The sequence below is a fragment of the Perognathus longimembris genome, chromosome 1 (assembly GCF_023159225.1).
Source record: "Perognathus longimembris pacificus isolate PPM17 chromosome 1, ASM2315922v1, whole genome shotgun sequence".
In the NCBI taxonomy this organism is placed as follows: Eukaryota; Metazoa; Chordata; class Mammalia; order Rodentia; family Heteromyidae; genus Perognathus; species Perognathus longimembris.
The window spans coordinates 133,299,086-133,313,602 of NC_063161.1; the positions used below are offsets into that span (position 1 = coordinate 133,299,086).

The following is a 14,517-nucleotide window of genomic DNA, read 5'->3' on the forward strand; positions in this document are numbered from 1 at the left end:
TCTTTTTCTTTCTTTTTTTTTTTTTCAGTCCTGGGGCTTGAACTCAAGGCCTGAGCATTGTCCCTGGCTTCTTTTTGCTCAAGGCTAGCACTCTACCTCTTAAGCCACAGCGCTACTTATGGCTTTTTCTATATATGTAGTGCTGAGGAATCGAACCGAGAGCTTCATGTTTGTGAGGCAAGCACTCTTGCCACTAGGCCATATTCCCAGCCCCGGAGACATTGTTATTTGTTGCTGTTCTTTTTTAGACTTTCAGCATCTCCCATATGTGTACTTGTTTAATACTGTTAATTAAACATGATAGCTTTATGCAAGAATGCCTTTGGCAGTTAAAACTGTAATTTACATCACTGTAAGTAGAAGTAAGTGTGCTAAAAGATTCAAGCCTTGAGTCAACTGTTACACAACAAAAATGACCATAGGAATTACCGTAGATTTGCAGAATGGTCTACTAAATAATTAGAATTCAGAATCAACTGTGATACCCTCGGATGGATTTGAATTCTGCAAAAGGAAATCTAAAGGACTGAAAAAGAAATCTAATGTTTTAACAGTTTTCTATTCTAGAATGGTCTTTCTCAAATGTAAAGATGGGTCTTTATTTTGGATTAGTAGATGCAGGGTTGGAAAGTGTGTTTATGGAAACCATTACCCAGAACTTGAATAGTGATCTTGATGGAAAAAAATATTGTCCTGTTTTCTGTGATCACATCCAGCATGGGCTTTTAATGGGTATCTTTACTCTGATTTGCAGTTACACAAAGCCATTTAGGAACAGCCTTAAATCTTTAGAACTGAAGTTAGGTTGTGCATCTTAAATCTTAAAATCTTAGAACTTAAATCTTTAGGACTGAAGTTAAGTTGTATAACATGGCATATAGATCATTTATATCATGAATTAACAGTTCATCTTTGAATCTGTCACATATTTTAAATTTCATTTTTAACAATTTATTTACCAGTCCTGGGGCTTGATTTCAGGTCCTGAGCATGGTCCCTGAGCTTTTTTTTGCCCAAGGCTAGCATTCTATCACTTGGGCCACAGTGCCACTTTCAGACTTTGCTGTTTATGTGGTACTGAGGAGTTGTACCCAGGGCTTCGTGCATGCTAGGCAAGCACTCTACCATTAAGCCCATCCCCAGACCTTTTCTGTATTTTTGACAGCTTGTTTCCTCTTTATTCTTTGTTATCCACAGGTTCGAGAACTTGTCTTGGACAATTGCAAATCAAATGATGGGAAAATTGAAGGCTTAACAGCTGAATTTGTGAACTTAGAGTTCCTCAGTTTAATAAATGTAAACTTGATTGCAGTTTCAAATCTCCCCAAGCTACCTAAATTGAAAAAGGTAAGTGTTTTGTTTTGTTTCTAACTTTTAAGTACCTGAGGGGAAAATTACATCATTTTGCCTGTAAAGGGAGTACCTGATTTTGCAGAAAGCCCTGCACAGATAACAGGTTGGATTCTGGGTATGTTGCTTCCTCCATGGGTGACTGCAGACTAGTTTTCCAAGGTTCTGTTTCGTCATCTGTAAATGTTCTTTGTATAATTGAGGTGATGTTTGGAAAGAGGATGATCATTTCATAAGTGATTTGTTAATTTTGTTTTATGTCTATGATAATTCAAATTAATTCTGTAATACTTACTGACCATGAAATTTGAAATGTATTGTCATTGACCAAAAGAACTTAAGAGGTTTTTGTCACAGAGCACCAGATTTCTAGAGCTGAAAACTTTTCTTTTTTGGTGGTATTTGGGTTTGTACTCAAGGCCTTGTTCTTAATAGCTCTTAACCAGTGAGATGCCCCTAGCCCATTTTTTGTACCAGTTTATACGTTTCACAGAATTCACCACTGTTTGGTCATTCATTTTATTAGGGAACTTAAGTTGAACTTTTATTTAGACAAAAGCATTTAAAAAGAAACTTGTAATCTAATTTGGAAGATTAGGCTATTCCTAGAGCTTGAGTCCTAGGAGACTTGGGTAGGTTTGTTCTCTGGTTAAGCACATGAATTAAAAGTAATACTCTTTATTGTATCTCTCCCCCCAATTTGCTTTGCTTAGGTAATAAGTGCTCAAGCAGTCTTCTTTGAGTTTTAGGTCACAGTTGGGCTGATGAGAAAGCGATTTTTCCCTTCTAAATATCAGTACTGTAGAGATCAGGCCTAATACTTTTGAATTTGCATAGACTATCAGTGATTTGGAAAACTGATTAATCCAGTTACACATCTCTTCATGAATTTGATGCAGATCCATTGTGTGTTATGTGTTGTTTTTCTAGCACTTGATAGGATTTCCTGAAATACCATGATCTGTGTACTGTCAGATATATTCAGAAGTGTGATTACTTACAGAGCCATTTTTAAATCTTTCTCTGTGTGTGTGTAGATCTTGTGCACTTTCCTACCCAAGTTGGCTTTGAACTGAGATCTTCAGATCTCAGCCTCCTGAGTAGCTAAGATTACAGGCGTGAGCCACTGAAGACCAGATCTTTTTGGAATTTTTAAATATTACATATCACCATAGGGCCAATGAGAGGAAACCATACTTAAAATGAATATTGAATGCCCCTTACCTGATATGCCTTCTTCATACACTAGAGCACAGACTATTTACAAAGAAACAAGTATTGAGAAAATGCTCAGGGTTTACTTACCGTACATTTCCTAAATGAATACATTCAATATGGACATGCCAGTAAATACTATCCATCAGATTAACTTTGAAAAGACATAATATTGTGTGTGTGTGTGTGTGTGTGTGTGATTCTAACCACATGATGTAAATACAAACCAAGAAAAGTGTTCTCATTTTTATTTTCACTAAAATCAGAGCTAGTGCTTGGATATTTATTTATTGGAGGCTGGCATCTTTAAAAGCCTAGATAGTGACTTGATTCTCTATTCCGTGTCATGTAGCTTGTTCTATGACGTGCCAAAGATTTCATCACATGAAGTTTCCATACATTGCATGGTTGAGAGAGCAGGGGTTCTTAGAATCTTTGCTGTCTGGCTTCATTCAGGTTATGCACCCAGTGTAATAACAGTGTGAGATCTTGGGCTTGGGCCATTTAGGTCTTTTTTAACTCATTTTTCTCATTTGTCAGTGGAGGCAACAATTCTACCTACCAAGTGGAGTTGTAAGATATTTTAGTGCTTTGAATAATGCCTAGCACTTAAGTACTATGTAATGTTTCCATACCATTACCATTGACACTTAAGATAAAAATAGAGAATTGGAATCAGCTTCTAGGCCTGAAGGTTTGTTGTTGTTGTTTTATCTGCAAAAAGAGCTTGAATTAGATGTTCTTTACTGGGGCTGGGAATGTGGCTTAGTGGTATAGTGCTTACCTAGCATACATGAAGCCCTGGGTTCGATTCCTCAGCACCAAATAAACAGAAGAAAACTGAAAGTGGCAATGTGCCTCAAGTGGCAGAGTACTTGCCTTGAGCAAAAAGAACAGTGCTCAGGCCCTGAGGCCAAACCCTAGGGGGTGGGGGGAGATGTTCTTTACTACTTTCCAAGCTCCAGTTCCTTGCACTGTAGGACCTAGTATTTCTTGGGGAGGCTCATGCCTTCATTGGCATACTGCTTTGCCTGTGCTACTTGACCTGCAGCTAAGAAACTAGAGTAGGTTCTTGTAAAGGATTAGTGCCAGTTGTTTGTAAGAAGTGGCCTCCAGGGAGCTGGTTTCATAAACCTTGAAGCCATTGCCCAACTCTCCCTCTTTTTTTCTTGTTTCTTTTTCTTTTTTACCCAGCATAAAAAGAAAGTCAAATTTGATGCTGAGAATTAAGCCCAGGGCCTGTCCTAGCATATACTCTACTACTGCCCCATTCCCTCCTCCCCCTTTCCTGAGGTCTTAAGAGTTCTTTATGGGTTCATTTCTGGAAGCTATTTTATTTTCTATTATTGCCTTCTGAGCAGTATTGTCTAGAACCAGTGTTTGAAGTGGTCAGTGCAAACTTGGCACAGGAGATAAGCCACTCTGAATGCATAGACCATGTACCCTTTCTGGCAGGTACAGAGCTATTACAACTTTTAAGAGTTTTCATTGTAGCAAAGCATCAGCCACGAGCAAGAAGGCTGAAAAAGAGCACAAGGCCTGAGTGCAAGTCCTCATACTTGCAAAGAAGAGGGGAGAAAAGTAGAAAAATGTCTTGGCCATATACTGTTCTCTACCCAATAGAAATAGGTTTTTTTGTTTTTGTTTTTTTTTAATGGTTTGCTGTTTGCAATACCTTATTGATGTATGGTTCTCTGTATTTGTGTGTATGCTGTATGTGTTTTCTTTGCAGCTTGAGCTCAGTGAAAATAGGATCATGGGAGGTCTGGACATGTTAGCAGAAAAACTTCCAAATCTCACACATCTAAACTTAAGTGGAAATAAACTGAAAGATATCAGCACATTGGAACCTTTGGTAAGTAATTGAGTGTTTGAAAACTAAGAGTTACTGGTCATTTTCATTTTCATATTTATAGTGGGGAAATACTTGGGAATAATAGTTCATTAGGCAGTGATCACTTTTTTTGCTTTTTATAGGAGTCCCAGTTCTAAAGATCAGGACCTCTAGTTATGTGTATTCCTACAGCTGAGTTATTATTTCTGCCTGATACTGCGGAGGCATCCTTCAAAGAGAATTCTTTATTCTTTTTGTGCTTTTAGAAATTCATCTATTTACAGTAATGTTAAACGTGTCTTAAAGTTTTTACCCCAAACTTGTGTACATTAACAGGAAAAAACTATTGGGTAGCACATCTGAATTGTAGGTGGGACAATCAAGGACAGCACTACTAAGCTTTAGGTCTTGTCACTATGGCCTAAAATTTTTGCCTGGAAAGCCCAAGATCTTCCTTAGATTTTTTTAAATGTATTGAGATAACTTGAACAAAGCTAAATTTTAAGTGTCGCTTGGTTGTAGACTTGGTGTGTGACCTTGGACAAATTCCTTTTCTCTAGACCTCAAATTTCCTCATTCAAGAATTGAGAGGATAGTAATTCTGCTGTAATCCGTTACTGTAGGGACAGAGTCAGATGGTTTTGGAGTTTGGGTGCAAGTATGGGACAGTCTCTCACCCTATGCTGTGTGGAGAGGGTCACATGCAGATAGGAGCTGTCTTTCAGGGCTTGAGACAATTCTCTTGGTATACTAAAGTATGGGTTTCACCTCATTTGTAAAGAATGTTGCTATTTAGTTAAATTGTGATTTTAATGAACAGGATCTCCAGAGAAAATGAAAGGGTCTTTTTCCAATAATTGAAACTAAGACAATAAAGTCCTATTTTTTGTGATGTTAAGTGAGTGGTTTCTCGTAACTATTGAGAACTACTTACTTTGTTCCGTGAATTTACACTTCTTATTCCTTCACTTTTGTTAGTTTTGTTCTTTTTCTACACACCAGCCCCTATTCCCAGTGATTAGATCAATATCAAATTTTGCAGTGTCCCAAGAAACATTAACATTTGCTCATATGACCTTAGCGAAAAGAGAATAATTGTCCTCTGTTTAGAGATGAGGAAACTGAACTTGGCCTAAGTAATTGCATGGGATAAAAGAGTGTAGATCAAGCCCAATTTCACTGTATTTTCTTCTGCCCTTGACCTGTTTTCTACCTGTCAACTGCATACCCAATTTCACAAAAACCAGAAATTGAGACAGAACATTAGGTGCTGATGTCCAAGTGCTCAGTCAGGTGGACTGCACTAAGTCTTTTACTTTAATGGTGGATGGCAGGTCTCTCGTTCTGGTCCACTATTGGCAGCAACAACTCTCCTCCTACCCTTATTCTTTTAAACAAGATGGTACCTTTCTGTGCTAGATGACTGGCTTATTCCTAGTTCTTATTGTCACAAGCCTGTGTCAGTGTTCTAGCATACAGAGGCAGAACAGAAGCAAGTATTTTGCAGAAGTTGTTTACCTTTGTGTTGCTGATTTGGTCTGTAATATATGAGATTCCCCATGAATGCCTTTGTCTCCAGGACAGTGAAAGATGAGAAACCACTTTTTTGTTTTATTTACCGTTTTAGAAGATCTACTTATTCTACCCATGTCATACACTGTAGGTGCTTTATTCAGATTCTGTAAGTAGTAATTAAGTTGGGGGGGAGCATTTTTACCAATTATTAGATAGTAATAGTATTTATGGCTCTTGGTTTACATTGAAGAAGCTAAGAATTGGGAGAGTCTGAATCTCTTGTCCAGAGTCAAGTGTAACTCTGTCATACTTTTGTAGCAAGGCTATGGTGCTGCACACCAGGGCTTTTCAGAATAACTTGAGATACCCACTATCTTGCTCTACTTGCTGGTTAGATTGCTTGGGGATGCTAAATTGGTCTCCTGACCTAACTTGGAATAAAGAAAATGTTGGAAATGGTGAAGTGGGAACATGTTGGGTCCTTTTTGACTTCTGAAAGTATTCTTCAGTGGGAAAACACCATCCTCATCCTCATTAACCACATACATTTTGAACACTACATCAAGCCCAGTTCTTACAGTCAATGCAATGATTGTGAATGCCTCTGCTTGCTACAGGGACATTAATCGAGAGACAAAGAAGGCATCAATTCAAACTTCCTTGGACACCTTTTTTAAGAGACCTGGGCCATCAAAACCATCCCCCAAAGCCCTTCTAAATTCTAAGAAGGCAAGCAAAATTATTGTTAATAAAATGTTTAATGTTTATTATGGCTAGCCTATTAGTTTAGTTCAGACTTCTGGCATGATAAACTTGTAAAAAAAATTTTTTTTTTTATCAGTGTTGACACATTACATTGTGATCCAGGGTAAGCTGTGTATTTTGTACCTGTTGGGCTTTAAGCACAATCTTAGTATGTTAGACAATCCTAGACTGGTAGTTATTTGGGAATTATTGTGTATACTTGCTTTCATTTCAGTTTTCTAGCATACTGGTAGGCATGTCCAAATTATTTGATGTTGAGTGCTTTGTCAGGAGATAGCCAAAATTCTCAGATTCATGTTGTGAAATGAGAGTCCTGGTGGCCCTGTTTATTAGAATAGTTGAAACTAGAGCAGAGGGTATTGTAGAACATTTTATAAGTATCATAGGAAGCATTGTAGGCACTCATTCTTAGGAAATATTCTAGAGATGTAAATGACTCAATCCTGTTCTCTCCCACCTACTGCCTTGTTTGTCAGTATTTTAATTAAACAACTTTTAGTCATGGTGGCCAAGGACACTTAACATCTGTGATAAAGATAGGCAGGAGGATCATCAGTACAAAGACAAAAGGAGATCCTTTCTTTTTTTTTTTTTTTTTTTTTTAAGAAAAAGCCAAGCTTTGTTATGGGAAAGCCAGTGTCATTGCAAGACTTGATAGCAAGTGCTTGTAATTCCGGTCTGAGCTACAGTAAGAGCCTGTCTGAAAAAAAGAAAACCAGTAATAGTCATCCCATCCCTGTTCCCTGTCTCTCCCCCCTTGTTGCAGGAATTGCCATAGGTGGGTTGCCTGGAGGTCGGTGTCTGCCCAGTAGGAAAGTCGCTAAGAACACAGGACTAACAGCACTAGAGACAGCTTATGTTAGCACATGTGGTCTGTGTTTTGAGGGTACAACTTCTACCTTAAACCCTCCTGTTTCCTCAGGGCTATGGTCTCAGGGGCTGCATGGAGAAGAACATCAATATGGGAACTTTCTTCCTGACCTTTTACATAAAGGATTCAGCCTCCCTTCTCAACAGGCTACAGAATCGACATACAAGGCTTTGTGGGCAGTACATTCTCTGTCACAGCTACTCCACTCCCATTGTTGCCCTGAAAGAGCCATACATATAGCATGAGAAAACAAGTATGGTTGTGTTTCAGATAAAACTGTATTTTAGAAAGTGGGTCATGAGCCTAAGGCTGGTAAGCAAGCCATCCTCCACTCTAGCACATATATCTTTCCAAGCTGTTTGTGTCACAATTACACGGCCCTTTATGTTCGGAAAGCCAAGTTTTATCTATCCAAGGCCTATGAACGTTAGAGTAGTTTTTCCAAATAGTTGTAAGCATCATCCTTACCTTTGTTGGAAGTTTTATTCATACAGAGTTTCTGTTTTTTTTTGTGTGTAGTTTTCTTGAAGCATATCAGCCAAGCTTTTCCTCTTGATTCAAAACATTAGAAGTTGTTACATTTATTATATTACCATATGTAGCCCAGGCTTTATTCCCCTTTTCAGGACACTACCACACATAAATAAGAAAGGCCTTTTCGCTTTTGCTTGACTGTGCCTGCTTCTCCAACAGGGAGAGTCTGCTTCTAGCTCCTGTGTTGTCTTCCAGCTTACATTTAATAGCATCCTACTCCTCATCCTCTTTACTCATTCACTGTTAATTGAAATTTAACACACCTGCAATTGAAAATTTGTACATGGATGCAATATAACAAAGTCTGAGTAGAATACATACATAGACTTTTTTTTGCCAGTCCTGGGGACTGTCTCTGAGCCTTTTTTGCTCAAGGCTAGCACTCTGGCCACTTGAGCCACAGCACCACTTCCAGCTTTTTTCTGCATATGTAGTACTGAAGAATTGAACTTGGGGCTTTCATGCTTGCTAGTTAAGCACTCTTAACCCACTAAGCCACATTCAAGTAAAGAACGTCATGTTTCACTATATTTCTGAGATTTTATCTCTGCAACCTCCTCTTTTTCCTGCTCTATATTGACCCCTATCTTCCTTGAAAAATGTGTCTGATGCCACACCTCATGTTTTATTACAGTTCATCCTCCAGTGTTTCGTAGTCCCCAAGGAGAATTAATTCTTAAATGCTTTGAGACCGAAGACTCCTAAAAAAGTCTTTGAATATTTTCCTGTGTTCAGGTTCAAATTAAATGTTTTAACTTATCTAATTGTCTTATGCTGTGAATTGAGGTTTATGTTTTAGGCTTCTCTAATGCTTCCACAAGAAGACAGTTGTCTACAAAAGTAGGGGCAGGAATAGGGAAGGGGTTGGTTAAAATAGAACTTCCTATTGTTTCCTGTTTACAAGGTTTTGTAGGTAGCCACTAATTTAATACAGAACTTAGAATTTTTACTTCCTTAGGGGTTGGGTTTTGTTGCTTAAGTTTTTTTGATTTAGGAGGTGTGTTTTTGGTCTTAACCTTCAGAAAAAGTTAGACTGTCTGAAAAGCCTGGATCTGTTCAACTGTGAGGTCACTAACCTGAATGACTACCGAGAGAGTGTCTTCAAGCTCCTGCCCCAGCTGACCTACCTGGATGGCTATGACAGAGATGACCAGGAGGCCCCAGACTCAGATGCAGAAGTAGATGGTGTGGATGAAGAGGAGGAGGATGAAGGTAAGGGGCTTGGCATCTAATAGTGACTTCTACTTCCCCAGGATCTTAATACAAAGTACTGAAAGTTGCCTTTACCAGAGCTCGGTCCTCTACTCCGCCCCCGCCCCCCCCCCCCGCCATGATCCTCAACTTTATTTCCCCCCACCCCCTTTATTGCCAAAGTAAAGTACAGAGGGGTTACAGTTTCACATGTAAGACAATGAGTACATTTCTTGTTCAACTTGTTACCTCCTCCCTCTACTTTTAATAAACTCTTAAGACATTGAAGCCTTAAAATGAAAGAAAATAAGAATTGTGCCTAGAGACTATTGACTTCTACATAGTCCACTGAGGTCCTGGCAATGCACTTAGAGAACCTGGGGTTTCATATCCCCATTCCTTTTTCCTAGCTGTCCCTGCTTTCTGCTTACCTAACCTTTCCAAATGCAGCACCTACCAGAGATATTTCCTGGCTCTCAAGCCAGGCCAAGCCACCTACACACCAGCCTCATTGCCTACCTGCAGGAGTTTGTGCCCTTTCCTACCAGGAAGTAGCAGGATCTTCTGGGACAGAGACTTAACTCTCCTGAGTTACTACTCACATAGATTGGTGGTTGTTGGTGGTGGTGTTACTAAATAGAAATCAAATAAGTTTTAAATACCACTTTCCACTCACAGGGCAATAAGCTAGTCAATATAGAGTTAAAACATACTTTCAGCTGGTTGTGGTGGTACACATTTGAAATCCCATCATTGGAGGCTAAGGCAGGAAGATCAAGCTTTTGAAACTAGCTTGGGCTACAATAAGACCTTGTCTAAAGAAAACTTGATGTTTTTTTTTGTTTTGTTTTGGTCAGTCATGGGGTTTGAACTCAGCCTGGGCACTGTCACTGTCCCTGAACTCTTCAGCTCAGGGCTAGGACTCTGCCACTTGAGCCACAGTGCCTCTTCTGGTGGTTAATTGGAGAATAAATCTCAAGGACTTTTCTGCCTGGGCTGGCTTTGAACCTCAGACCTCAGCCTCCTGAGTAGCTAGGATTACAGGCATGATGAGCCACCAGCACCTGGCTTACATATGTTTTTCTATGGGACCTAGTACTAAACAGTAGACATGTTTAATTTGCCAAATAATATGGTGGCTTCATGCTTGTAACCCAATCCTTAGGAGGCACAGGTGGGAGGGTCACCATCCCTAAATTGCAATCCTATGTGAAAAATAGCTAAAGCAAAATGGCCAGAAGCGTTACTCAAATGGCAGAGTAAGTGGAAGCCCTGAGTTAAAACCAGAACTGGAGGAGAAAAAAAAATACGCGACTGAATTTATACTATTTGGAATTTCTGTTTGGCTTTTTCTTGTAGTTTAGATGGTGTATTGCTTTGTACCCCAGGCTGTCCTTAAAAACTTTCCTTTCTGTATCAATCTCCCAAGTGCTGATATTATGGGCAAGCTTCTTCACACCCTGATATTATTTTAAACATCTCTATTTAAAAAGGAAAAAAAAAAGTCTGTTCTTTAAAAAATTAACACATAAAGCCAGGTGCTGGTGGCTCATGCCTATAATCCTAACTACTCAGCAGACTAAGATCTTAGGGTCATGGTTCAAAGCCAGCCCAGGTGGGAAGGTCCATAAGACTTACCTCCAGTTAAGCACCATAAAAGCTGAAAGTGAAGCTGTGGCTTCAGTAGAGTATTAGCTCAGGCACAGCACCCAGACTCTGAGTTCAAGCCTCAGGACACACATACACAACACTCCCTCCCCCAAATAACACACAAAACCCAGTATTAGTTAATCCTAGCTATGTAGGAGGCAGACATTCAGAGGATTACAATTAGAAACCAGCCTGGACAGAACAAAGCCTCAAAACTTGATCTTCAGAATGACCAGCATGAGTCAGGCTGGAAATGTGGCTCAAGGAGTAGAACACAAGTGGAGCAAACTCAAGGCCCTGAGTTCAAACCTTAGTGCAGGCAAAAGACAAATGGTCAAGTAAATGGGAAAAAGGAAGGCATCAGGCATCTTGAGTGCTTTGTGTAGGATCTGGAAGCATATTTTTTTAATTTTTTCAGCAGACTGAGGTAGGCAGGAGTCAACAAGATGCAGGGAGTTAGTGGACAAAGAATAAGACATCATGCCCTTCACTATAGGTTTCCAGTTACTCCTATGAGCTACCTGTGGTCTTTGTTATCTAAATATACCATCATCTGGCAGGCCAACACATTCCAGTGCTATGGTAGGAAACTTCTGGATGGGGGGAAAGTGAATGCTGAGGGTAGACCGTCTAGCCAGCTGGAAAGTTTGCTTGGAGGTATTGGTCTGAAACCCAGGGTCTCAATGTGCTAAGCATGCACTCTCATTGAACTGTATCCCATTCAGGAAGTAAATATTCAAGGACTTCCTGTGTGCCAGGGATGTAAAACAAAACCAAGCCATTAAAAAAAAAGTTGTACTCTTGTTGATGCAGGGCTCAATGCCTACTGAAGGTTTTTTGCCCTATTAATCACCCATAAATACTAGATTAGATACAAGTGAATAAACTATGCTGTTTGCAGAAGCCCTGGGTTCTGGGGTGAGAGCCTATAGCCTGGGATACAGGAGCACTGGTAGGTCAGTAAGGAAGGGAGGGGCTCAGTTAAGGTTGGTAGGAGTTATACAAGCAGGAGTGAAGGTGTTCAACTTATTAGTTCCTGTGGGTGAAGAAAGAGCTGCTAGACTGCGATAGAGGTCCGCAAAGCCCAAATATAGAATGCAGGTGCCCAGAATTATACCCTGTGACCAGACAGGAAGGAGAGTAGTGGTGTCTCCAAGCAGCTGGCTCTGAGGTACCTAACGGAGAGATGCAGCTGTCCACTACTGCCTCATGTTTTCCTTTAAGGTGATACAGCTATTAGACATTAAAAAGTAGAACTAATAGTGAAATAAGTCTCTGTCCCCATCATTCATCTTCAGCACTGATTGATCATAACTGGTCTTGTAGAAATGCATCCCTAGCCACACCACACCTCTTCCTGGATGACTTTAAAGCAAATCCCATCTTTAAAAAAAAAATGACAGCATCTAGAGGGGCAATGTACATCTACTCACTAGAACTTGGAATCTTCTAATTTTATGGTTACTCTTGGGCTAAAGGACTGAGCTATATAGCACCTGGTAAAAAGAGGGGTTTGACTTCAACAAAGGTGAAACCCTGCAGGCCAGCCAGCTCTTAGCTCCTTCCTGTACACCTTGGCAAGTACTTATTGAGCTCTTTTTGGGACTGCTTTCAGAAGGAGAAGATGAGGAGGATGAAGAAGATGAAGACGGTGAGGAGGAAGACTTTGATGAAGAAGAGGATGAAGATGAAGACGAAGATATAGAAGGGGAAGAAGATGAAGATGAAGTCAGTGGTGAGGTCAGTGAATATTTTGTGCCCTGCTTCCTGTAGTAAAGGCAAGTGTGTGTTAGGAAGAAAGACAAGGCAATAAGACTTCAAAATAGTTAATAATGTGAGTCTGACTACTGCAGCTTTTGTTCCCTGTAAGTATCAAATGGAATGCCTACTGAATGCTGACCAAACACACTGCTCAACTTCAAGGTAAGTTTTGGCCTTGCACTTTTACAAAGACAAGAGTAGTTGAGTATTCAGTACATTAAGAAGCTGGGAATGGTGAAAGCTGATATTATGTCAGGGTTTTTTGTTGTTACTTTGAAAAGAAGTATAAATTTACCAAGTCTGAACTTGTGGTATATTTAAGTTTTATTCAACAAATTATTGTGTACCATATTAAATTTTAAAAGTTGAATGCAAAGTTAAATACTTGCTTGAAAGTGTAGGTAATTATTTATGGGGCACCAGTAAAACAGTGTCCTTGAAGATTCCATATGAGGACTGGACAAAGTATAGTGACTCACAGTTGACCTTCAAGAGGTTTTTTGGTTGTTTGTTTTGTTTTTTTTTTGTTGTTTTGTTTTGTTTTTTTGCCAGTCCTGGGCTTGGACTCAGGGCCTGAGCACTGTCCCTGGCTTCTTTTTGCTCAAGGCTAGCACTCTACCACTTGAGCCACAAACAGGTAGAAAAAATGCTTGTTTTCATCAATGAGCCATGCTTTTGAAAACATTCATATGATCTCATAGATAAAATTATGATTGCTTAAGGAAGCAATTATGATTGCAAAGGGGGATGTAGTGGACACTTGTAAGCAAAAGACTTGGGAGGCTTAAGCAGGAGGATCAGAGGTTCAAAACCAGCTCAAGCAGAGTTCACCAGACTCCCATGTTCATGACCTTGATGAGGTAAAGGCCCGGTGCTGGCAGCACAAAGGAAAGGGGAGCAGGGTGCACATGTCTGTTTACATAAACTGCTTGCTTTTGGCTTCTTTTTCTTTTTTTTTGCTGGTCCTGCACTTGAGCTCAGGGCCTAGGCACTGTCCCCTGAGCCTTTCCAGCTCAAGGCTAGGCTAGTGCTCTATTGCTTGAGCCACAGCTCTGCTTCTAGCTTTTTTGTGTGTGGCTTATTGGAGAGGAGAGCCTTACAGACTTTGCTTCCTGGGCTTACTTACAACTGCGATCCTCAGATCTCAGCCTCCTGAGTAGGTAGGATTACAGGCATGAACCATCTGCCCTGGTTTTTGTTAATGTTTTTTGGTGGGGGGGTACTTGTGGGGGGAGGGTGGTTGAGAATGTATCTTTCTGTATAGCCCAGGCTAGCCTTGAACTTGAAATATCGCTGCCTCATTAGCCTTCAAGTGCTATCAGTGGTTACAGGTGCGTACCATCACAGCCACATACCCAGTTTGAGGGGATGTGTAGTTTGTTTTTTTTTCCTTATGGGTTTGTGATGCTTGGGACCAAACACAGGTCCTTGCACACACTAGGCAAACACTCCACTATTGCCCTTCACTCCTAGGTGCTTGTTTTTTTTTTTTTTTAATAAGTAAGTGAAAAATCAATGTTACTACAGCAAGTAATGCGTTTTCTCCTTAATACATGTATTGTTTACTTGCAAGTATATTTCTCTTTGTACGTCTCAGTTTCATAATGGTATTTTACTGCTCTTTAGGAAGAAGAATTTGGACATGATGGAGAAGTCGATGAAGATGAAGAAGATGAGGATGAAGATGAGGATGAAGGTGAGTTTCATGCTTATAACTTGAGTCCTCTAAAAGTGGATGAAAACATGTCCACCTTTTACAACTTGATACCACTAGGAAGATAAGGGTGGCCCTATGGACTTCCTGTCTTCAGTCCCATGGGTGCAATGTGCA

At 39.9% G+C, this 14,517-nt stretch overlaps 1 protein-coding gene and 1 long non-coding RNA gene across 3 annotated transcripts in view; one reads left to right on the top strand and one right to left on the bottom strand.

Annotated features, from left to right (window-relative positions):
* Anp32b (acidic nuclear phosphoprotein 32 family member B) overlaps positions 1 to 14,517 on the top strand; it is a 28,898-nt gene that overhangs the window by 12,120 nt on the left and 2,261 nt on the right. For both annotated transcript variants that reach the window (XM_048337902.1, XM_048337899.1), the window contains exons 2-6: positions 1,198 to 1,347; positions 4,298 to 4,420; positions 9,107 to 9,296; positions 12,541 to 12,665; positions 14,313 to 14,382. In XM_048337902.1, the coding sequence (XP_048193859.1) occupies positions 1,198 to 1,347; positions 4,298 to 4,420; positions 9,107 to 9,296; positions 12,541 to 12,665; positions 14,313 to 14,382 (658 nt within the window). The remainder of the gene's footprint in view (positions 1 to 1,197; positions 1,348 to 4,297; positions 4,421 to 9,106; positions 9,297 to 12,540; positions 12,666 to 14,312; positions 14,383 to 14,517) is intronic.
* Positions 3,661 to 5,018, bottom strand: LOC125345891. The gene is made up of 2 exons (XR_007209811.1): positions 4,617 to 5,018; positions 3,661 to 3,860 (listed from the first exon to the last, which is right to left on the bottom strand). It is a non-coding gene; the product is annotated as an uncharacterized LOC125345891 (long non-coding RNA).